Here is a 24,342-nt window from a genome sequence, read left to right on the forward strand (position 1 = left end):
CCTATTCCTTTAATTTGTCCTCTGGGCTCCTCACCACTAAATATCCCTTTTCTGTCTGCTCCCAGTTGTTTTTGTTGTTCAGTTGCCAAGTCATGTCCAACTCTTTGCTACCCAAACAACTGTAGCATGCCAGGCCTCCCAGTCCCTCACTATCTCCTGGAGTTTGCCCAAGTTGATGTCCATTGATTCGGTGATGCCATCCAACCATCTCATCCTCTGGCATCCCCTTCTCCTCCTGCCTTCAGGGTCTTTTCTAATGAGTCAGCCCTTTGAGTCAGGTGGCCAAAGTATTAGAGCTTCAGCATCAGTCCTTCCAATGAATATTCAGTTGATCTCCTTTAGGACTGACTGGTTTGATTTCCTTTTGGACTGACTGATTGATCTCCTTTAGGACTGGCCAATCCCAGAAGCCCCCTCAGAAGAATTGTCCCTCCTGCTCCTGCTCTTCTGAGTGCCACCCTCTTACCTGGGATGACGCAGAGGAAGGGGGTACAAGGGGGAAATCTGCCCTGGTGAGCAGAAAGGGCTTGGGGACCCCCTAGAGTAAACCTGGAACCAGAGAACAGAAGGGCTGTGCCTAACGTCGCGCTGCCAGGAACAGTGTCATCTGCGGCGCCTGGGGCAGCCCTCCGCTGACTCCCACAGCGTCCAGTCCTGGTCGCCATGCCCTCCCAGCAAGTCCTGCTCCCCGCTCCCTTCTGGCTCTCTCAGCAGCTGTTTCGTGGCCTCCTCAGGCCTCAGCTCCTGCTTCTCTACTAACATCAAACCTCTCTGGCACCCAGGAGAGGGTAACCCCTTTTTGAAGGCCTGCCTGGGTTGGGAAAATCCCCTGGAAAAGGAAATGGCTCCCTACTCCAGTATTTTTGCCTGGAGAATCCCATGGACAGAGGAACCTGGTGGGCTTCAATCCACGGGGTCACAAAGAGTCAGACAAAAGATTGGTTAATAATCATTTTTTTAAATACTTTTTATTCTGTATTAGGGTATGTGCTGTGCGTTGGTTAGTTGCTCAGTCATGTCCGACTCTTTGTGACCCCGTGGATTGTAGCCCGCCAGTCTCCTGTGGCCATGGGGATTCTCCAGGCAAGAATGCTAGACTGGATTGTCATGCCCTCCTTGTACTGGAGTATAGCCAGTTAGCAAACAGTGTAGTAATAGTTTCAGCTGAACAGTGAAGAGACTCAACCAAACACATACATGTATCCATTCACCCGCAAACCCCCCTCCCAGCCAGGCTGCCACATACCATGGAGCAGAGCTCACCGTGCTGTACAGTAGGTCCTTGTTGGTTATGCATTTTAAGTATATACATGTTCATCCCAAACTCGGTAACTATCCCTTGCCCACACCTGAAGGCTTACTCTTGGTAGGAGTGTGTGTGTGTGTGTGTGTGTGTGTGTGTGTGTGTGTGTGTGTGAGGTGCATGGAGGTCTCCTCCAGGTCTCCCCTCTGCCTCCCTGGCCTCGCCTCTGGCCAGTCCTGCACCCTCCCCTCTGCTCTGGGAACACAACACCAGCCATGCTGTGCTCTGTCCCGTGAGCTCAGCCCGGCTCTGGAGGCAGGCCTGGTCTCAGCATCGCAGCCGGGCCTAGGATGAAGGGAGGCCGAGGCAGGACCCCCTCTGCCCTGACTCTCCCCCAGGTTGTCATCAATCCCAACTACGAGGTGGCGGAGTCTGACTACACCAACAACATCATGAAGTGCAGGACCCGGTATGACGGCCACCGCATCTGGATGTACAACTGTCACATAGGTAAGGCCCGGGGCCCTGCTGGGGAGCACTCGCCTCCAGGCCGCCCTCCTCAGCCCTCCTCCAGGCTGGGGAGCACTGCACCCCTGGGCCGCCCTCCTCAGCCCTCCTCCAGGATGGGGAGCACTGCGCCCCCAGGCCGCCCTCCTCAGCCCTCCTCCAGGATGGGGAGCACTCGCCCCCGGGCCGCCCTCCTCAGCCCACCTCCAGGAGACGGGCGGGAGCTGCCCCACTTTCTCCAGGAAACAGCGCGCCTTCCTAAGCTGGGTAAAGACCTTGGGGGTGGGGGGAGCCAGTCTCGCGTTTCTACACACGGGAAGGACATGGTGAACACACAGCCCTGGATGAAGAAGAGGTTTTCACTGCCAGCATTGGCTGAGGCAAGAGAATGGGACAGAAATGGGCCAGCCCAGCACAGATCCCAAAGCTATTTAAGGGCTGGTGAAGCTGAGGCCACCACCTCATTATACGTGAGACCACAAAAACGTGGGCGTCGGCAATTTGTGGGCTGTGCGTGTCGTTTTCCTGTCGAGCTCTAGCCGCCACCATGGCTTCTGGCCACCAATGAAGAAGCTTTTCCCAGCATTATACAACCTGGGTTCCAACAGGGGAGGCTGGGCTTTCTCCTCCACTGGCAAAGTGATGGCCTTGCTCTCGGCGGAGGTAAAAACTAACAGCATTAGATTAAGTCACTCCTTCAGCCGACTCTGCCAGGGCAGCTGACATGAGCCTGGCCCTACAGATGGCCAGCACCTGTCACTGCCCTGCTGGCATCACACACAGGTGGCCCTGCAGGCCGCCTGGGGAGGATGGGGTGGCTCCAGCTCTGGCGGGGGAGACTTGTGCATCTGGTTTGCCCAACACTATCTCTCTGATGCCTGTTCCCCCAGGTGGTTCCCTCAGTGAAGAGACGGAAAAAAAGTTTGAGCATTTCAGTGGACTCATAAATAACCAGGTCTCCACGCGGTAAAGTGGCAACATGGTCACCTCCTGCCTTCGGGCCACGGGCATCTCCCCCAACAACTGCAGTCTGACCGGATATCACCCTGCTCCCCCTCATCCAGCCCGGCCCTGCCCGTCTTGGCCCCCTGCAGCCCTCGGCCAAGCTCAGGAGGAAGGCGAGGAAGGCGTGTTCCTGACACCCGCAGCCTGGGACAGCTTCCAGGGCTGGGGCTTGTCCATGGGGCGGTGGGGAGCAGCGCCAACCAAGAGCCATCCTGGCTGGGACCATGAGTACACAGGTGGTTGGCTGCTTGTCCCATCCAAGGCATGGTCCACTCCGAGCCTCACCATCTGCCCGGCTCACCACAGATAACATGGGGCCATTTTCTTCTCCAAGTTACATGTTGGCAACGTGGGTTAGCAACCCAAGGAGGTCAGGCTGAATCCCACTTCCCCTCCTCTTAGGTTGTTTCCAGCCACCCTGAATATCTAGACTTCTCTTCCAATTAAATGACCTGCCTCTACTCTGTTTATTCTATTCACATGTATAAGTAATGCTGCCAACCGTCTTCTGATCCAGTGAGCTCAGAGATGGTGCTTCTCTTGCCCCCAGACACCTACACCCCTGTGCCCTCCTATTTTTCAAGATACTATAATTATATTCTATTTTCACAGACTTTGAAACAGAAAGTAATTTAGTGGCATTTCATATCGGGCATCTGGGCCTTTGAACATAGAGCTCAAAAGAAAAACCAGCCCACCTGTGTAAGTGACGCCTCTGTCTGTCCTTCTAATTCTGTGGGTAATTGATTCAACGGTGCTAGAACCAGGGTTCTGGGTGAGGAGGACGCTCACCGATCGCCATGTGTCATCACGGACACTTACACATACTTGAAACTCCAAATAAAAGATTTATGACCTGCAGGTGTGTTTCATTTGGGCCTCTGCGTGCAGCCCCTAAGCCACAGGGCTCCTTTCCCCAGTCACAGCCAGGGAGCTGCACACCCTTACAGGTTCTCTCTCATAGGGATGTGGGTTCGACACCTCCTGTCCAGCATTGGCTACAGGTTGGTGTTTAGTCCCTAAGTTGTGTCTGACTCTTTCACAACCCCAGGGACTGTAGCCCACCAGGCTCCTCTGTCCATGGGATTTCCCAGGCAAGAATACTGGAGTGGGTTGCCATTTCCTCTTCCAGGAGATCTTCCTGACCCAGGGATCAAACCTGCATCTCCTGGGCTGCAGGCAAGTTCTTTACCACTGAACCATCACAGAGGCCTCCTTTAGTTCACACCACAGAGGACGGGCCTCAGCCTTTCTTCGGCTCTTGTCTTTTAGGGAAATGTGTTAGGGGCACCATGGTTGCGTGAGGATCAGATGGGACATCCAGCCTTCAGCCTCAGGAAATTTCCTCAAAGGGCAGCACCTGGGCTGGTCTCTGGCGGAAGGACGATGAAGCAGATCAGGGCCCCACGCCCTTCCCCGAGGTGCAGTGAGGGTGGACCCTGAGTCTCCTGGGCACAGTGAGAGTGAACCGCAATCCAGCCAGGCCTGGGGCTCCCTCTGCATCACAGTGGGCTGCAGCCCAGCAAACCGAGGGGTCCATGATGACCTCAGAGGGCCAGGATCGTCACCAGCTCCACTCAAACCAGAAAGACCAGTGTACTGGGACCCTGTCCTCACAAAGCTGCCCTCCCACCCATTCCAGGGCACTTCAGATTTCACCTCGAGGTGAGTTTATGTTTATTTCTACAGGGACCCCTGTGTAACCCACACCACTGGTAACACTAGGGCCAGAGGCAGAGGCAGGGGGTGTCTCAGCATGGCCAATAGCCCAGAGTTGCTCTGGGGGAGACTGGGCATATGTCACACAACAGGTGCAACCTACCCCCACAAACTGGGCAAGCTCTGCTCAAAAATGCCTTGGAGGCCCAGCTGGTTTGAGGTCAGTCACCTAAAGCAACCAGCTTCTTCAGCAGCCCTAGGTCTCCAATGGGAGGCGAACAGCGCCCCCTAGTGTTCCACTGCAGACCATTACATTTTGAAGCAATCGTGTTACAATTCTTTAATTTTTATTTTTTACTCAGCTTCAGAAACTAGACCAAACTAAAGCCCACCACGCCTCATAGCGATGCTCCAAGGATGGCTCAGGGCTGCTCCGGTGTGTGTAAAGGCTTGTGGTGTTGGGGCCCGAGCTGGGTTGGGGAGCTCGATCCAGGCGGGCTGGGACTCTCAGGGCCTCAGAACGGCAGGCGGCTCCACTGTAGGCCGCTCCTTCTTTCTGTGTTGGAGCCCCAGGGCCCGGGCCACCAGCCTCCGGGCCACAGCTGTATTTGTCTGTGGTCTCTCCTTTGCCAGATGCAGGAGCTCTGAAAGGAAAGCCCCATGGGGTGCGGACTTGAATTCAAGGCTGTGGCCTCTCCTCCCAGCGACACAGCAGCCTCGGAGGCAGTTAGAGCCCACCCCTGAGGCCTGGCTGCACCCCACTGTGGCCTGATGCTGGTGAGAGGGGCCACCGAGGGCTCCTGGCCCTGACGTGGGGTCCTGACTTACTCTGCCACCTCTCCGCGCCCTCCCTGTTTCTCCTTCTGTCGGAGGTGGGGGTGGCGCTAATCCTGTCCACCTCCCTCCCTTGCAGGGGCCCTTTGAGAGGGCAGGCAGACCAGGAAGGGACACCTGGAGCTCTTGGATCAACAGACAGGATGTTTATCATCCCTAAGAAGTCTGGGACAAAGACCATGTAATCCACAAGAACGTGGATGGCCTCAGCAGGCTTCTCTAGGCCAGTTCTGCCAGCCAGCCACTGCTCTGCAGCCATGGGAAACTGGCCCCTAAAGACCCTCGTGCTCCCTGGAAGGAGGAGAGTAAAGGGGAGGAGCCATCATTTACGGGGCACTTTCTGTGTGCCTCTCACCACTGCGGGGGCCCGTCCGCCAGGCTCTCTCATTCACTCTAACGCTTATCTCACAGAGAAAGGGACCGACTCACATACATCCAGCGACTTGCTCAAGGCCAGTTTAAGGAAGTGCCAGTGCCAGGGTCACACCAAAGCCCAAGCTCTGTATACCTTACAGCAAAGCATGGCTTCCCCAGCTGGACACAAAGACCAAGCTTCCCCTCTGCACCCCAAACCAGACTCCCAAGAGGTGTGAATGGAGGGCAAGCCTGGGACAGGGCAGCTGGAAGACAGCTCTCCTGATAGGCCCCCTGGGTTGGGCGAGGACCACCCCATGGGTCACTGCAGCCCAGGGGCCAGAAAGCAGAGAACTTTAGAGGGAAGTGAATCGGAGGGCAGACCCACACTCGAGCCGCCCACCCACCCAGACCACCAGCTTCCTTACTTGGCCTCTGCAGGGCCTTCAGCTTGGACTGCCTGGCTCCCTGCGTCAGGGGCCGGATCTTCAGTGTGGAGAAATCCCTGGTCAGGGCCTCAGCAGCTAAGGAAAGAAAGCAGGTCTGGAGCCATCCGCATTTCCTGCTGAGGCCTCAGGACCCAGGAACACACATGTCACCCCAAAGCCCAAGCAGCCGCTTCTGACACCCATCCAAACCACCCATCTAAAGCTCAGGGACAGGACTGCCCCATCAGCTCGCCCCTCCGCTGGAGCTTGCAGGTCTGCACAGGGCTGCCATGCTCTCAGATGGAGGGCCCATGCCCCCACTTCTACCCCCCTGCCCTGGGGGGTGGGGGGGGGCAGGAGCCACATGGTGAGCCTGTGGTTCTGACATCAGCAGAGGTAGGCCCCAGCCTTCCAGAGCCCGGGAGCTTAAAACAAACACCACCACCACCATCACCACCCTGCCCCGACTCAAGACCCTCCCAGGGTGCATGCTCTCATTGCCTCAGGCTGTGCTGGGCCCTGGGGCACTCGGGCCACTTACAGCTGGGAGGGACCTCAGACCCAAACCACCATACAGATGAGGCCAGGACATGAGGAAGCTGAGCAGGCCTACCCCTGGCTCCTGGCCAGCTTGGCAGAGCCCAGAAGGCAGCCATGGCATGCCAAGCCCACTGCTAATCCCTTCCATGGACCGGGAGGGCCTCCCCCAGCCCCCACCTTCAGTGGCTCCCTCTCTGGGGCTGAAGCCCCCACCTGGCCCCAATCCTCTTGCTGCCCGGACACTGCCCCCCGTCCCTAAAAGCTCAGGCTCTCCTGAAGACTGGGCCACACCAGCCATGGTCACTCCCCACTCTGTGTTAAGAGCCCGTGGTTGTGAGAAGCCCAGTCAAGGGGGGCTGGGGACTGACTCTATAAATATACACAAACTGTGCAGCGGTGCGGCAGGGGAAGTACAGGAAAGTGCTGAGAGGGAGGTCCAGCACTGGAATGACAGCCACGAGCCTACCTGGCCTCCCCAGCCTTGACGACTGATGAGAGGCTTCATAACCTTGATCGGAAACTGACATCAGGGGACTCAGTCTCCCCATCTGTAAAATGGAGTCATCTCACCTATCTCCTGAAGCTCTAATCTAAACGGAATGAGAACACATCTGCTCAAACCATAGGAACCTGCCAGTACTTTAATGCTTTTTTTTTTTTCTGACTGTGCCACATGGCATGTGGGATCTTAGTTCCCTGATCAGGGATTGAACCCATGCCCTATGCATTAAAGCCTGGAGTCTTAACCACTCAACTACCAGGAAAGTCCCACCAGTATTTGAATGTTTTTGACCTGTAAAAATGGCACCTTCACATGCTTTCATTTAGGATGTGGAGGTCACCCAAATCTGAAACCTCTGAACTCAAGAAGCAAGGATGAAGAGGTGTGAGCTTCCTGGCCCAGTGCCCACTCCGCCCCTCTGGACTTCCCGATCAGGTGGCTGGGAGCCGCCCTGCCAGTCCATCAGCTTGGTGCAGCCTACACCCTGATCTGGGGTATCCTCACCCCAGAAAACGAGGCTCCCTCCCTTCCAAACAGCAGTCAAAGGAGGAGCCAGGCCACCATGCACCGCCTTACCTGAAGCTGGGCAGGGGAAGACGCCGAGTGCATGCGTGTCGTCCACCCACTGGATCTTGAACCCCTTCTCTCTGTGCCGGGGACAAGACAGAGTGACGGGGAGAGTGAATGCGGAAAACGCCTCCTGCTGCAGGAAGACCCTCCCCCCTCCAGTCCTCAAATACTCCAAGCCCAAGACAAGTTCATCTCCTCTAGGGAGGAGATGAGCATCGGGGGCAGATTTTCCCTGAAGACCATATGACAACTTCAGAAAGGCAGGGCCCACCTCTGAGATCTGGTGGGCCCCCAACTCCTAGAACTGAGGAAGTCAGGACTCAAAGCTTGTAGAGCACAAGGCCAAGGGCGAAGAGGGCCCCTCACAGACGTGGTCACCCCAGGCCAAGGGCACAGGATTTGAGGCTGGAGACAAAGGGCTTCATGCTGAGGACAGGACTTGATACGACAAGCATGTCAGTGAAACTGCCCTGACTTTCTTCCTGCCACTTGGGAAGGCACTCCTGAGTCTGGGGCCTGTGGGAGACCAAAGCAGTCTTGGAGCCTGGGGCTCCCCTGTGGATGAGGAAGCCTCCAATGGCCCTAGTCTGGCCCAGCCCTAGAAGGGGGACAGGAGGAAAGAAAACAAGCATGGAGAAAAAAAAAAAAACAGGAGAAAAGACTGGATTTAGATCCAAGGAATCTGGGGATACGGGAGAAGTCTTTTTTCACTTTTTCTCACTTTTTCTCCCCTCTCCAGCAGACTCTGTCCCAGAGCTACTTAAGCCCCGTTCATCCCGGAAAGAGCTCCTCTATGGAGGTGGCCCTCCATCTGTCGACTCTCCAACTGGGCGGCTGGCCGTGAAGCAGGGGGAGGCAGTGGGCCCACAGGGTCGTGGCTGGCATGTGGGCGTGCTGGGGGCCAGGCTGGAGGTCCGCCGCCTGTGCCAGCAGGGACAGGTCTTGAACCTCCAAAAGCTGTCCACAACCAAAAACTCAGCTGTCTTCCTCCTCCACACAGTCACGGCCAGCAAGCTGAATTGCCCGGGAGCATGGCACCCAGAGCAACCACACCTACTTTCTGCCTTTCTTTCTAGGCACTGAAGGAGGGGCAGGCAAGCGTCCCCCACACAAAGCCCGGTCCTAGCTCCTCTCCAGAAAGAAAGCACTCTCCCCACCCACCATCCCCACCCCAAAGCCTCTCCAGCACTCACTGGAACTCAGAGAAGGTAGCCAGCAGGTCCTCAGTCTTGAGCACCGGCTCAAAGTCATAGATCTCCACCACGTGCGCAAAATCCTTCTCTCCAGGCAGCTCATCTACAAAGGATGATGTGTCCACGTGGATCTTCTCTACCTGAATCTCCTTCTGGGTCAGATTGTTCGTTATCTGGGAGAGATCAGACCCTTTAGTGAGGGGAGCTTGGATACACCGGACTCTGAGTGAGTGCTCTCAAAACCCACGCTGAGTCCCACAGGCTTCTGCATTGACACAGAGGTGAGCACCCCAGACAGGAGTCTGGGAAAGATAGCAGTATGGCAGACTGGGCCACGAGATGGAGGAGTATGTTTTAGGGGAGTCCCCGCTGGGTGACTGACACTAACGCACTTTGTTTCACAAAATCCCCAAAACTCTATTCCGTAGGCCCACTTTACAGATGGATAAACTAAGCCAAAGAATTAAGTAATTCCTCCTCAAGTTACTGTCAGTAAGAGGTGGAGGTAGGCAAGCCCAGGATCTTTCCTTTTCTCATTAACAAAGTGATGATGAGCAAGGCTTTCTGGTGTCCTTCATCTGTAAAATAGCAATACAGACTGCCTGCCCTCCCAACTGACACCGCAGCCAGGCTCAGGGACAGACACACGGTTCTAAGGACAAGAGATTTGTAAGACAAAGCTTCAGGCAGAAGAGTAATTTTCATGACCAGTGTCTGTAGTGCGTTCTGAAGCACTGTGTTCCCTTGGGAAGTGTGTATTAGCACCTGCTCTTTTTTTCAGAGGAAGAAACTGAAACTTAGAAAAGCCAAATAACCTGGTTGAGGTGGGATCCAATCCACACCCCTGACCCCAGATCCTGAGCCTCCTGCCCTCTGAGTACTGGTCTCCTAAGGGACCGCTATCACTCAACACCCGCACCCCCCAGACACCTTGACCCTCCGCCCTATCCACCCTCGACTACACCCACCTCACTTCCACCCTCCCTTTTTAAGAGCCTCATCACCTCCTGCAGCAATTCACCGAAGTCGTCCTCAGGGCAGCTGCCTGGCCCCTCCTCTTCCACCTCTTCCTCTTCTACTTCCTCCTCTGCTGCCAGGCTCCTCTCCAGCTCAGTCCCATTTCCCTCCTCCAAGTCCAGCTGCAGCACGTGCTCCAGCTGTGCGGTTGACTCCAACCTGTCTCCGGTCCCTGCGTGGCTCTCATGCCCTGAGGGTTCAGCAGCCAGTGGGTCTGGCAGCGACTCTTTCTCACAGCCTTGACCAGGGCCTTTTTGGTCCTCTGTTGCCTGAGTCACCGACACGGGAAGTTCCTGATCAGCAGTGGGGTTCCCAGCACCAGTATCTCCTGGTTCTTCTGAGAGCCCGCCAGCTGGAGCATCTCCCTGGAGCTCTGCAGGAGCGGGCAGCACTCCTTCCTCCTGCTGGCGCAGCACCCGGGGCACATACAAGGCCTGGTCCGGCTTGCGTCCACGATGCCACCGGCCAGCCCTCACCCCTCGGGGACCACCAGCCGCTCCCTGACTTGCGGTGGGCTTCCGAGGACCTCGGTACTTGCTAGGGTGGGAGGCAGGAGGGCGGCAGGGGCCAGAGAATCCGTCTGAACTGCGTAACCTGGAGTAGGAGCAGGCACTTATCAGAGGGGTGCTTGAGACCCAAGGAGAATGGTTTATTGGAGTTATCTGCCATTCAGGCCTGAGGCTCTTGAGTCAGTCTCAGGCAAAAAACCGAAGCCACAATGACCCTGGAAAACAACTTAATGAGCCATCAGAGGGGATGCCCTGAACAAGCACAAAGCGGTCAACTCTTCCTCTAGTGTTACAAACCAACTGTGAGACAGCTGAGTCCACTTGCTACAGGTTGCGGTAATTAGCATTCAGAAACTATGTTATTAGAAAAGTATGTAACTTTAAGTCTGTGAGTCTGTTTTGTAAGTAAGTTCATTTGTATCATTTCTTTTTAGATTCCACATATAAGGGCTATCACATGACATTTCTCCTTCTCTGCCTTTCTTCACTCTGTAGGACAATCTGTGTGTGTGTTAGTAGCTCAGCTGTGACTGACTCTTTGCGGCCCCATGGACTGTGGCCCACCAGGCTCCTCTGTCCATGAGATTTTCCAGGCAAGAATGCTGGAGGGGGCTGCCGTTTCCTACTCCAGGGGATCCTCCCGACTCAAGGGTTGGACCCACTTCTCCTGTACTGCAGACAGATCATGTCCCACTCTGTGCGACCCCATCCCATTATCAGCCATTCAAAACAATGAAGCAACGCCATTCGCAGTAATGTGGATGACAATCTCTAGGCCCATCTATGTGGCTGCAAATGCATTATTTCATTCTTTTGAATGGCTGATAACGGGACGGGGTCACAGAGTCTGACATGACTGAAGGGACTTAGCACACACACACACACACACACACACACAATGGGATGAGTGGAAGGGATAGTTAGGAAGCTTGGAATGGACATGTACACACTGCTATATTTTAAATGGATAACCAACAAGGACCTACTGTATAGCATGCACCACTCTGCTCAACGTTATGTGTTAGCCTAGATGGGAGAGGAGTTTAGGGGAGAATGGATACATGTATATGTGTGGTTGAGTCCCTTTGCTGTTCACCTGAAACTATCACAATATTGTTAATTGGCTGCACCCCAACACAAAACAAAAAGTTTAAAACAGATCAAAAAAAGAGAAAAGTATGTAACTTTAAAGGCTAGGATTATAGACACTATGATAAGATCCTTCGAGATGAGCATGGAGACAGGTGAGCGAATTGCTAGATGAGCTTTCACGTTCCATGGCCTCTGCAGGGCCCAAGCTCCCTGAGAGCAACGCTGGGTGGACATCCCCACTGTTTAAACAGTCCTCTCTCTTTTGGCCCAACGTGCATAAGCTGAATTTGCTAAAGGAACTCCATCAACAATGCACCTCTACTCCCCTGCTGAGCAGAAGGCAGCACTGACTCTAAGCAACTGAGGCTTGGGGAGAGAGGGGGTCACCCAGCCCTGATTCCCTCCCAGAGGCTGACCAGCTCACCAGACCACCCCCAGGGGAAAACCAACGAGGGGCCTCCCAGGCGGCAGGATACACACCTGATGTCCAGGTGACAGATGACTGTCCTCCTCCTCCAGCCCTCTCCAACAGAGAAGCTGCTCAAAAGGTCAAAATTCTCTGCTGTCCTGTGGATCAGGTACCGGAGCCGACTGGAGAGTGGGGGAAAGAGGAGGACCCTGGGGAGGGATGGGAAGGAGAGCAGAGCAGGAGCTCCAGGAGCAGCCCCCAGGCCTGACCCCCACAGAGTCCACTCCTGGTTTAACGGTGGCTTGAGCCTAGACTCGCTCTGCCCCCTGGGGTCCCAGGTTGACTGCAGTGGACCTGCCCGTAGAGGGTATGGCAGGGAACTACTTGGCCCCATCCTCCTTCCAGGGATGGGCTGTTCCATCTCAGGCGATGCTTGGTGTCACCCAGGAAAGAGGCAGCGGGGAGAGGCCTGACAGCAGATTATTAGACCTAAAGGCCAAATCAGAGCGAGTTGCGAGCCTAGTTACTTTAGACGCACCATTGGACAAAAAGGGGCAAGGAGGCTAGGGGCGAACACTGCTCTTCCCAGCGGCAGAGCAGGCACCACCCTCACAACGGCTTACTTTGACAGCTGCTTCTGCAGCAGGAAGCGGTCCAGTTCCTCCCGGATGCGCTGCACGAAGTCATTCTCGGCTGTGGAGAGGAAGACGCCGTCCAAGCAGAGAAGGGCCAGGGTGACAGGTGGGAGAGCCTGCGGGGCAACCGACACCGCCGCGATCAGAGCACAGAACCCGGGCCCTTCCACGACCGAGGACACGGTCTCTCCTCCGATCGGAGACGGGCCGGGCTCCGAGGAGGGTAAGGGTCGTGCCCAGGGCCCCCGGCAGGGCCGTGGTGGGGCAGGGAAGGGTCACCCGGCCCCCGATGCGGTCGCTCTCGCCGTCCCCAGGTCCGCGCCCTGCGGCCTGGGCCCCGATCCGCGGGCGCGATCGATCCTTCCCGGCCCGGGAGCGAGAGGCCAGGGAGGAGCACAGGCTGACCGTGAGCGATCGGAGCGACCTGCCCTGAGGTCCGCCCGCCGCACTCTCCGCGGCAGCCCTGCGCGTCGCCGCCGCAGCTCTTGGGTCCCCAGAAGCCTGCGCGCCCCTGAGCCCCGGAACCACCCGGGCCTCGCGGAGCTGCAGCGCCACCGCGCGGCCCGGGGGAGGCATCACCCCCAATGGCAAAGGCGCGTTCTTTCTTGATTCTTTTTGCCCCTGAGACCACAGGTCACCTGAGCAGGGATATTCCCCACCCAGGGATCGAACCGTGTGTCCTGAGTCTCCTGCATTGGCAGGCGGATTCCTTACCACTGAGTCACCTGGGAAACCCTACACTGTCTCCTAGGATCAATTAAATTTGGGAAATCCTTTGGCGTGGCTCGTACATGCTAGGTCATGGGGATACCAGGTTTTACAGTTCATTGATCCCCTCCCTAGGGACGTCAAAGAGGGATACATAGGAAGTTTCTGGACACCAAGAATTTCATCACCCTTTGGCCCTTATCGATGGAAGCTGCAAAGTGGTCCAACTCACAGCACAGCGTCCCTGACAAGGTATACTAGCCTATGGATAACAGGGCTGGGTAGACACTAGAATGGTGGTTTGCAGAACGTGCTACATCTAAAAGTAACTCCAGCACTTGCCTTAAACAGGGCTTGAAATTCATGTCATCAGACAGCCATGAGACGGCTTATTATAATCAAGGAGACCAGGGCTGAAATCCTCCTCTTCCCTGGAAGGTGCTGAAATGTAAGCCTTTGATCATCCTGAAACAAGCAGGGCCCTGAGTTATTAAAAACCCAGGTTTTAGTACAGGGGTGGGACAGTCTGAGTGGGCCCTGCAATAGGATACAAGAAAGGTCACAAGGAGGCTGACCCTTAAAAGGCTGGCTGGGAGAAGTTGGGAACAGGACAATGAAGAAAAACAAAGATGCATTTTGCTCTCTTGCAGTTTTTCCCAGAGTATTTCTTTTAACAGATGGTGGGATTATATCTTTTTATATATTACATTTATAAAAACTATTGGGATATATTATATTTACAAAAACTATCTTTCCAGATAGTTTTTCAAGAATAAAAAGAATCGAGACTTCCCTAGTTGTCCAGTGGTTAAGAATTTGCCTGCCAATGCAGGGGATACGGTTTTGATCTCTGGTCCAGGAAGATTCACACGCCTTGGGGCAGCTAAGCCAGTGGGCCACAACTCTCAAACCTGTGCCCTAGAACCTATGCTTGGCAATAAGACAAGTCACTGCAACAAGAAGCCCTCAGACTGCAACAAACAGTAGCCCCACTTGACACAATTAGAGAAAAACCTGTGCACAGCAATGAAGACCCCGTGTAACTAAAAATAAATAAAAAATTTTTTAAGAATAAAAAGGATATAAAATAAAGACAACACCAAGTGCAAAGAGAACTCAAGGAGGTGAGTCATGAGTATCCTTTGGGGGCCTGGTTGTTAAGAGGAGATTCTGAAGGCCTGCCCCTGCCCCAGTCTCAGGCCCGGAGGGGCATCCAGTCCCTGGGGGGTAGAGGGCAAAAATACAGCAAGAAGAACAGGGACACCCATTTGGACTCTGACTCCACCAGCCCCACCCACACTCCACACTGGCTTAACTGAAGTGGAATCAGACCGGCCTGAGAGAACACTGAGGGGCCACACAACGGTCCCGTTTATCCAACCAGGCTTCCATGATGGGAAGTGTGAGGCTGGGAGGCACGCCCATTTTGCACACATGACCCAGAAGGAATATGCATGCTAACTTAGAAAACAAAGGCTCAGCATTCCCTGTTGGCTCAGTGGTAAAGAATCCACCTGCTAATGCCAGAGACATGGGTTCTACCCCTGACCCTGGAAGATCCCACATACCATGGAGCAACCATGCCCGTGCACCACAGCTACTGAGCCTGTGCTCTAGAGCCTGTGCTCCTGAATGAGAAGCCCATGACTCACCTCCTTGAGTTCTCTTTACACTTGCTTTTGTCTTGATGCTATAATTAGAGAGTAGCACCACTCTCCACAACTAGAGAAAAACCCACGCAGCAACAAAGACTCAGCACAGCCAAAAATTTAAAAAAAAAAGAAAGAAAAGAACTAACCTTCTCAATAAAGTGGCCATCTCTCCCCTACAATGAAGGAACCAACCAAAACCCCAAGATACAGGTTATACCCCTACCTCTTTAGAGCTGGTCCGTGACAGAGGATTTCAACACATTCAGAGAAACTCAAACAAGGAGACTCTCAGAGGAGGCTGCCTGTGAATGCAGTTTTCACTACACACTCTTCAGATAAGTTGGAAGCTGAAAAGAAAAAATAGAATTAGCACAAAGGCCTCCACTTGCGGGTAGAGGTTACCAAAAGATGCCAAGATAAATGAGGAAGGGAATCAAAGTGCATCTACCCACAGGACTGGGGGACAAATACCAGATGAGCACTGAATGGTCCCCAGTCAGAGACAAACAGAACAAAAAGCAGCAGAGTATGCAAATTTTCTATAGCAAAAACAAAAAGTTAAAAAAGCATCATAGAAAAAAGAGGATAACAGTATATGGGAAAGTTCTCTTGTAAAAAAAAAGAGAAGACATTTCAGTTAGTAACTACTGCATGTTCTCAAGGAAATCAAAGAAAGTCTGATTTTCATGTCACGATGGAAAAACCAACAGAATGTCAGGAGTGTGAACTGTCAGAGGCATGGAAAGATATAAAAGAGGCAATCATGTTCATCACAGAGGCAACAAAAAATGGAGTCAACAAAGCTGAAAATAAATCTGTGACACACAGGCTTGTGAAAATGAAGATTACTATTTACACAAAGGTTGCCATAAAAATGGCATAAACTGAATCTTCACAGTGGCCCATTCAGTTGGAGATTTCAGAGGAATAACCTGGTGGTTCAGACGGTAAAGAATCCGCCTGCAATGCAGGAGACCTGGGTTCGATCCCTGGGTCAGGAAGATACACTGGAGAAGGGAATGGCAACCTACTCTAGTATTCTTGCCTGGAAAATACCATGGAGAGAGGACCTTGGTGGGCTACAGTCTATGGAGTCACAGAGTCAGACATGACTGAGCAACTAACATTTTCACTTTCAACCTGAGGTTTAGCCAAGGAACCAGCTACCACAGGCAGAGTTGGAACTTGCTCTAATCCAGATCTAGCCTGTGACGTCCATGTTCTGGAACATCACCTGGTTCAGAGTTTCCATCTTTACAATGCTGTTAGAATTGATGCTGTGGTCAATAACCAGACACAGAAGTCAGGCATTAATAACTAGATGAATCCGATCAACCAGAGAAGCCTGTTAGGTGTGTACTGTAGAGTTTTACCTGAAACAAGAGGTACGATTGAAAGATGATGAAAGGATTGCATGCAGATGACATGGGGTTGCAAGCAGCCCCATCTGAAGGGATGAATCTAGAGTTCCCTACTACCATAGCAACCCTAAATTATAATCCAGCACCCCTTCCCTTGCCACTGGGGTCACCTGCAGCACTGGAATCTATCCCAATTTCCCATCTCCTTACTCTAAGCAAACTGAGACAGTATTAACCTCAGCTTGCATGAGCTAACCAACTGTTCTCTCCATGTTTAAGATGAAGTTTAAGAATATCCAGTTAATGTTTGCTATTGAAAGTCTTTGTATTGTCTACATAGTTTTAACATGTGTATCAGAGAACCTAATACATTAGGTGGTGAAACTGAAAATTTTTCAGTGGGCAGACATAAGAGCATTTGACTAGGTTAGTAAACAGTATTATAATATTAAAGAGAAATGGAGTCACAACATTTAAAGATCAACAGGAGTTGTTTAGACACAGCATACATAACAATGTTTGGCTTCATACATAGCCTGCTGGAACATCCATTTGATGTGTGTAAGAAGAAAATTAGGACTTCCAGGAAAATGGAGTAAACATACTTTGCCAATTCCTTGCACTAAATATAATTAAAATCCCCAGACATTATATATAAAACAAACATAAAAGGTGGAGAAAAGAAAGAAGACCAGCTATGGGTCTCTGGTTCCAAGGAACAACAAAGAGCTGGATTTTCTTTATGCCTCAAATTTTTAGACTTGGAGCTGGAAGAAGCCAGCAACCCGGAAGTACCAATGGACACAGAACAAAACAGACACACCAAAACAACAGCAAAACTCACCCTAACGAAAGGGGGTGTTTTCTCTCTAGCCAAATGTGCAGGCCAGCCAGACAGAGCACTCTGAGATAATAATTTCTCAACCTCAGCCAAACACCACTCCCACTCAGACCGGCTAAGGCCATGTTGGAGCCCAGATTGTCATCCTCACCAGGCTGTAATGAAGTGTCACAACCTTGCCACCAAGATGATGTGAAAGAAGGTCAGGTAGGGGGGAGCTTGGACTTTCATGCCCTTCAGGCAGTAAGGAGCCCTGGGCCCCGCCTGCAGTGTCAGTAGAGACCACCAGAGAACATGACTTCCACCCCCACCCAGCAGTAAAAAGGCACCCTCCCCACTGGAGGACTGTCAGAGGACTTTCACTGCCACCCAGAGATCAAGAGGAAACCGCACCGCCTGTGGTGTCAGCGGAGGCCGTGTGGGAAACAGCAGCACATCCACCCGTTCCAGCCAGGAAAGCAGCCATGGGGGCCTTGTGGGGAGCCAGCCCTTCACCCATCAGTGATGAGGACCACACATCTTAGTATCAAAGGAGGCTAAATGGGAGACCTGCACTTTAACCCTCACCTGGCAGTAACAATGCAATGCCCCTCATCCCCATTCTGGAGTGCTGGCAAAGAAAGGTAAAGCAGAAGCTAAAAAGATCCAGGGGACTTCCTGATGGCTCAGTGGTTAAGAATCTGTCTGCCAATGCAGGGGACACAGGTGTAACCCCTGGTCAGGGAACATCCTACATGTGGCAGGGCAACTAAGCCTGTGTGCCACAGCCACTGAGCCTGTGCGCCACAACCACTGAGGTACTCGCACCTAGAGCCCATGCTCTGCAACAGGAGAAGCCACTGCAATGAGAAGCCCATACAATCCCAGTGAGGAGAAGTAGCCCCCACTCAGTGCAACTAGATAAAGCCCAGGTGCAGCAACAAAGATCTAGCACAGCCAAAAATTAATTAGTTATGAGATATTGAAAAAAAAAGATTCAGAATCTCATAATACCCAAGATGCCCAGGATTCAATTAAAAAATAATTTGTGGTACCAAGAATTAAGAAGATCTCAAACTCAATGAAAAAAAGGCAGCCAATAGACTCAAATTTGCATTGAGATGTCAGAAATGTTAAACTATCTGAGATTTTGGAGCAACCATGATAGAAATACTTCAACAAGCAACTATGAACACATTTGAAAAAAAAAAAAATGGAAAAAAACAGTCTCAGCAAAGACACAGAAGATATAAAGAAGAACCAAAAGGAAAGTTTAGAACTGAAAGCTATAGTAACCAAAAGAAAAAGCTCAGTAGCAGAATAGAAGAAAAGGAAAGACTCTGTGAACTAGAAGATAAGACAGCAGACCTAACCTGAACAACATGAGAGAAAATAGACTGGACACAAAAATGAGCAGAGACCAAGGGATTGGGGACTACAGGAAGAAGATTTAACACTTGCGCCATCAGAGTCCCAGAAACATAGGAGAAAGGGTAAGGCTGAAAAAGTGCTTGGAGAAATGATAACTGAAAACTTCCCAGATTTGAAAAGAGATATAAACCAACAGATTCAAAAAGTAAAAAACAGAACAAAACCACAGAAATCCAAGCCAAGACACATCATTATTAAATATCTGAAAACTTAAAACAAAGGACTTTATAAAATCAGCCAGAAAAATAATCTTATCTTACCTAAGGGAGAAAATTATTTGAATGATGGTGGATTTCTTGCCAGAAACCAGAAAACAAAAAGATCTTTTTTCAAATGCTGAGAGAAAAAACAGTGAGTCCAGAGTCATATATCTAGTGAAAACCTATTTCAGGAATAAAGAAGATATTAGCACACTCTTAGATGAAGGAAGATTAAGAGAATTTGCTGCCAGGAGACCTAGCCTGAAACAATGGCTAAAAGAAGTTCTCTGCACGAGAAGGTAACAATGAAAGGAAGAATTCTGGAACACCGGGAAGGAAGAAAGAACAGTGAGCAAGCACGTAAGTAACATGATAGACTTTTCTTCCTTGTGTCTTCTGCATTATCTTCGATAGTTGAAGCACGTTCCAATATGTTCTAAATGTACGTAGAGAAAAATATTTTGGACAATTACATTATAAATTGTTGTTTTTTAGTCACTAAATAGTGTCCAACTCTAAAACATGAAAAAAAAAAAAAAACTACTATAGGCAAGAAAAGACACGCCAACCAAATTCAAGAGATTGGCCTTTGTACATCTAGATTCAAATAAACCAAATAACTATTGGACATGTTTGATAAAGTCAGAGAAATTGGAAGACAGGTTGGGTACAAGATGATATGAAGGATTGTTCTTTCTTTTCCAGTGTGTTTATTGCTGCTGAAGTTATGCTTTTTAATATGTTTCTTCATACTAACGTGTTCATGAATAAAATGGTATGATGTCTCAGATTTGCTTTAAAATACATTGGAGTGGGGGAGAAGTGAGGAATTATAAGTGAGACAAGATTGGCAAAATGCTGATCATTATTGAAACTGGCAATGTGTACACTATTCTCCTTCTTATTGTGTGTGGCGGACATTTTCCATAATAAAACATTAATTTTTTTCAAGCCAAACTAAAGCCAACAATAAGATGACGGGCAGGGGGTGATGTTCAACGCACAGCTAGAATATCTTTAAATTCTTGAAAGTGAAAAGAGAGATAAGGAAGAATTTTATAATTTGTTAGAAAAATATATAGTTAAATCTATATGCTAAAAATTTGAAGGTAACCATTGAAAGGCTAGAAAGATAATCTATAGGTTTTAAATCATAATAATAGTAAATAAGAATGATATAAAAACTTTATCCAACATAAAGTTGTTGTTAGCTTCACTGAGTTACACAGGCCCGTTTGCCATGACAAGGCTGTGATCCATGAAGGGGCCAACATAAAATACAAATGCAGAACAAGAGATGAAAGTGAAAGTGAAGTCGCTCAGTCGTGTCTGACTCTTTTCAACCCAGTACACCGTAGCCCACCAGGCTCCTCCATCCATGGGATTTTCCAGGCAAGAATACTGGAGTGGGGTGCCATTTCCTTCACCAAGAGGTAAATGGTACCAATACTTTGGCCACCTGATGAGAAGAACTGACTCACTGAAAAGACCCTGATGCTGGGAAAGACTGAAGGCAGGAGGAGAAAGGAATGACAGAGGATGAGATGGAGGATGAGATGGTTGGGTGGCATAACCGACTTGATGGACATGAGTTTGAGCAAGCTCCAGGAGTTGGTGATGGACAAGGAAGCCTGGCATGCTGCAGTCCATAGAGTTGCAAAGAGTCAGACACAACTGAGCGACTGAACTGAACCAAAAAGGTACCAAAAGAAAAACTGCATCTCTTTTGCCCTAACAAAGATATGAAGAATAAAAAAGGGGGGGGGAAAAAGACAGGAAAAGAGACTTCCCTGATTTCTATCGGTTAAGACTTCATGCTTCCAATGCAGAGGATGTGGGTTGGATCCCTGGTCAGGAACGAAGATCCCATATACTGTGTGGTGCAGGCAAAAAATATATATGTATGTATAAGAAAACAGGAAAAATGTATAATTTTTTTTAATGCTGATCACATGATCTAGCCTAGCCAACACTTAGAAGTGAATTCGCAATAGCCTCTAGATGATCTGTCCTAAGAGAACTGGGTGAAATGAAGAATTTCTAATGTAAAATTTAGACTCTTGTTTGCTTAATCCTTTAAAATGTCTTTACATTATTTGTCAATATTTGACTATGAGGATCTTAATGTTTATTTTCAATCTAATGTCTCTCAGTAGCACACTGCAGAGGGCACAGATTCAGAGAGGTATAGAAAAGCATGTGATGGTTCATCCAGATTCAGACACTATCTAAAACAAAATGCAAAAAAAATGAAAATAAAAAAATAAAACAAAATGCAAACTCTGCTTTACCTGTCTCTTAGAACGTCCCACACAGTCACCCACTGGCAAGAGAGGAGGGTTCCACAATGAACTCAGAGGGTCCCTGGATGGACAGTCTGGAGGGCAACAAGGCCCTTATGAGTCTGAGAGCAAACACATGTTGAATTGGCTTACTCTGTACTAGGCCAATGCTCCTCTGGTGGCTCAGTGGTAAAGAATCCCCCTGCAGTGCAGCAGATGCAGGAGACATGGGTTTGATCAGGAAGATCCCTTGGGTCAGGAAGATCCCTAGGTCAGGAAGATCCCTTGAGGAGGGCATGGCAACCCACTGCAGTATTATTGCCATCTTAGCTTCTTCATCTGTGAAATGGGGCTGAGAGTGCTGGCCTCACTGAGTTAATCAATGATGAATTAATCCATAATGAGATAACCCATGTAAAACACCTAGCATGATATAAGACTGGTGGAGATGGGGCTCCCTGCATATAGGTGAGGCATTCTGGGTGCTCTAGTTCTAAAAGAACCAGATCACAGGTTCTCCCAATCTCCTCTAGCCACAGACCAGGGGCCAGGGCCACGGAATCACAAATCCAGCTGCCAACCTTAGATGGTGACATCTCTCTACCACCCAGTTACAATCTGTAGACCAAAAATCAGAAAAGGCTACTCCATCCTGCTTGCTCAACCTCCACCCTATGAAGGAGAGGAAAAATGTTACAATGTTAACCTAGTGACCTTGGGTCCTGGCTGAGCTGGGGCCCCTGCTGTCCACACAGAGCCTGGCTCTGAGGGCCCTCAGCCTACTCCTCACTTAGCATTAAGGAGTTACTCCCTATGTAGAGCATGTCTCCAAAATGTGACTTCCACCCACCTCTCAGGTCCCCTAAGCCCACCAGCACTCACTCCAAGCCTACTGCCTTAGCATCCGCATGTGCTATGGTCCTCTTATCTCACCACCTCAAAACTTACCTGCTATTGACTCATTTCCACAAGTCCCCCAGAAGATAAGCTGATTAATCTGCCAACTAAATTATGTGCCAACAAACAAGTTAAAAATAATAGCTTGGGACTTCCCTGGCAGTCCAGTGATTAAGACTCTGCTCCCTGCAGGAGGCATGGGTTCCATCCCTGGTCTGTGATCAGGGAACTAAGATCTTGTGTGCTGCATAGTGTGGCCAAACAAACAACAACAACAAAATTACGGCTTAAACAAGTAGGCTTCAAGACTGATTTCTGCAGCCCCTACCTATGTGGACAGGGTGCCACTGACCAGGGATAGACCTTGGGACTCTGGGGCTGCCTTTAGTCCAAATGACTTCCAACAGGAATATGAATCATGGCACTAGATTCCTGGTTTCTTCTGTCCCTCACAAACAGGGTGATCTTACGAAAGTGACTCCTCTTCTAAGCCTCATCCCGGAACTCTGGTCTCTGAGGTTAATTCCCTCTAAAGTTCTGACTATCATGCCTAGCCTGAGAGGGTTCCACCTTTACATTCACTCTCCTCATCATCCTTTCTCCATCACCACCATCATCGCAACCACTACAACCACCATCAGGCAGGCCACCGCAGAGATGCAGCTAAGGCTGAATGGTGCATCTTTGAACCCAGATAGGGAGCTCTGCACTGCTGAGCTCAGCACCCAGAATGCTGGACTCTGTCCTGTACCACCTGCCCCATTTGCCTGAGGTCAGAGAGGGATAAAGGACAGGAAAACTGAAGACAGCCAGGTCACCACAGTGGCCACTAGAACAACTCTGGGGGGCCCCATGCTGCTGGTAGTGGAAGGGGCTGACCTGCTGAGGCCCAAGTATAAGGTGGAGGAGGGCAAGGTGGACACACATGATGCCAAAGGGCACTGAGATGTCACATAAGTCCCCAAAGGGCTAGCTGCCGGCTGCCCGGTTGCCACTTTCCAAGGCGTCACCAGCAGAGCCACCAGGAGCAATGGAGGACACTGGCGACCCTGGAGTGCACGGAGGTGGCACAGTGCAAGATGCCAGCACACACCACGAAGGTTCCCAGCAGCGTGCAGGTGAGGAGTCAGAGGAGCTCTGCACCAACGCCAACGCCGCATAGCAGGCCTGCTGCGCCCCTGCCCCTGCCCTCTGGACCAGGGCATCTGCCACCTCTGGTACCTCCATGAAGGCCTCCTGGCTAGGAGTTCTAGAGCTTTCCGCAGGGCCGAGAGGAGGGACAAGAGTCAGGCCGTGAGGTCAGGATGGAGGAACCAGTGTGTGTTCAGTCTCTCAATCGCGTCGGACACTTTGTGACCCCACGGACCGCAACACGCCAGGCCTCCCTGTCCCTCACCATCTCCCGAAGTTTGCCAAGTTCTTGTCCACTGCTTCAGCGATGCCAGCCAGCCATCTCATCCTCTGAGATGCACCAGTCCCCTCCCTAAAATCAGCCAGGTCCTTCCTCCACCCCGCCCGGCTTCCTGTGGGCTCCTTCTCCCCGAGCAGAAGAGGTGCTCCAGGCAGAATCCTGCTGTGAGAGAAGGTCCCTGCACAGCGAAAAGAACAGGGCACCCCGGAATTTACACGGTGATGGGAGCGGGGAAGTCATGGTGCGTGACTCCCGGTCTCCTCCCAATGTGGAGGGCGGTAGGCGCCAGTACCGGCGGCAAACAGTGAGTAAGGGCCCCGAGTCTGCGCCGGGGAACAATGTGGAAGCACCAAAGACGCGGGCGCAAGAAACGGCTGGAGAGGGAAGCGATATCTGGGACAGGCAGGGACCGACCAGGGATCCAATCTTATTGAACTTTCCGTTCTCCTCGGTCGCCTTCCCCCGGGACCCTACACCCGGGATCCGACTCCGGAGACTCCTGATTGACGATTCCCCGCGCCTGGCATCCAGCGTTGGTAAAGACGCCCACCCAGCTCCAGAGCCCTGCGGCCCGGCAGCCACCCGCCCACTTCCTCCGGAGCACAAGGCGCAGGAGTCGCTCTCACCTTCTTCCCTGGAGGCCCGGGGACCCGAGCTGAGCTCCGTCCAGCCTGAGTCCCAGAAGTGCCAGAGGCGCTGGAGCTGCTCTGAGGGCGAACTGCGCGCAATCCCCGCCCCTCCGCGACCCCTCCGGGAGTCCCCGCCCCTCCATGCCCCATCCCCGTCTCCCCAAGTCCCAGCCCCTTCCAAGCCTCAATAGTAGCCAACCGAGTTGAGACTGGACAAGTGCGACTCTGAACAAGAACCCCGACTTTAAAGCCTTTTTTTTGTCATCTAGAAAGATTACCTCTTCCCACCACGGCCCCTCGCTGGACTCGGGAGGACCAGAAGAGGTCCTTTGGGGCGAGGGAGGGGTCTGGGGAAGCCTGACGGCAGAGAACCCTCAGGCAGAGTCAGTGAGACAGCATTAGAACAGGATGCCACGGATGCTCACCTCTTCCCCCGTCAGCCTCTCATTAGTGA

General features: G+C 51.5%; 2 protein-coding genes and 1 long non-coding RNA gene across 3 annotated transcripts in view; 2 read left to right on the forward strand and 1 right to left on the reverse strand.

Annotated features, from left to right (window-relative positions):
* The window catches only part of LOXL2 (lysyl oxidase like 2), a 114,042-nt gene extending 110,426 nt beyond the window's left edge, over nucleotides 1-3,616 (forward strand). Inside the window, exons 13-14 of the mRNA XM_069574004.1 lie at nucleotides 1,642-1,753; nucleotides 2,641-3,616. Of these exons, the coding sequence (XP_069430105.1) occupies nucleotides 1,642-1,753; nucleotides 2,641-2,720 (192 nt within the window). The 3' untranslated portion in view covers nucleotides 2,721-3,616. The remainder of the gene's footprint in view (nucleotides 1-1,641; nucleotides 1,754-2,640) is intronic.
* Nucleotides 3,617-4,744: 1,128 nt separating this feature from the next.
* On the reverse strand, nucleotides 4,745-24,038 carry R3HCC1 (R3H domain and coiled-coil containing 1). Its single transcript, XM_069573698.1, has 8 exons — nucleotides 23,886-24,038; nucleotides 12,486-12,613; nucleotides 11,934-12,071; nucleotides 9,840-10,446; nucleotides 8,836-9,008; nucleotides 7,649-7,719; nucleotides 6,031-6,126; nucleotides 4,745-5,058 (listed from the first exon to the last, which is right to left on the reverse strand). Exons 1-8 carry the CDS (start codon nucleotides 24,036-24,038, stop codon nucleotides 4,922-4,924), a joined length of 1,503 nt encoding a protein of 500 aa, XP_069429799.1. The 3' UTR covers nucleotides 4,745-4,921.
* Nucleotides 13,341-20,943, forward strand: LOC138432597 (uncharacterized). The gene is made up of 2 exons (XR_011253911.1): nucleotides 13,341-13,457; nucleotides 18,861-20,943. It is a non-coding gene; the product is annotated as an uncharacterized lncRNA (long non-coding RNA).
* Nucleotides 24,039-24,342: the final 304 nt, after the last annotated feature.

The sequence above is a fragment of the Ovis canadensis genome, chromosome 2 (genome assembly GCF_042477335.2).
Source record: "Ovis canadensis isolate MfBH-ARS-UI-01 breed Bighorn chromosome 2, ARS-UI_OviCan_v2, whole genome shotgun sequence".
NCBI classification, from domain to species: Eukaryota; Metazoa; Chordata; class Mammalia; order Artiodactyla; family Bovidae; genus Ovis; species Ovis canadensis.

Coding starts and splice junctions, on each gene's coding strand:
- R3HCC1 (XM_069573698.1), bottom strand. CDS start 24,038: ATGGGGCATGGAGGGGCGGGGACTCCCGGAGGGGTCGCGGAGGGGCGG. Junction 12,072..12,485: donor CTGCAGAAGCAGCTGTCAAA/GTAAGCCGTTGT, acceptor ATCCCTCCCCAG/GGTCCTCCTCTTTCCCCCAC. Junction 5,059..6,030: donor GAAGGCCCTGCAGAGGCCAA/GTAAGGAAGCTG, acceptor CTTTCCTTTCAG/AGCTCCTGCATCTGGCAAAG.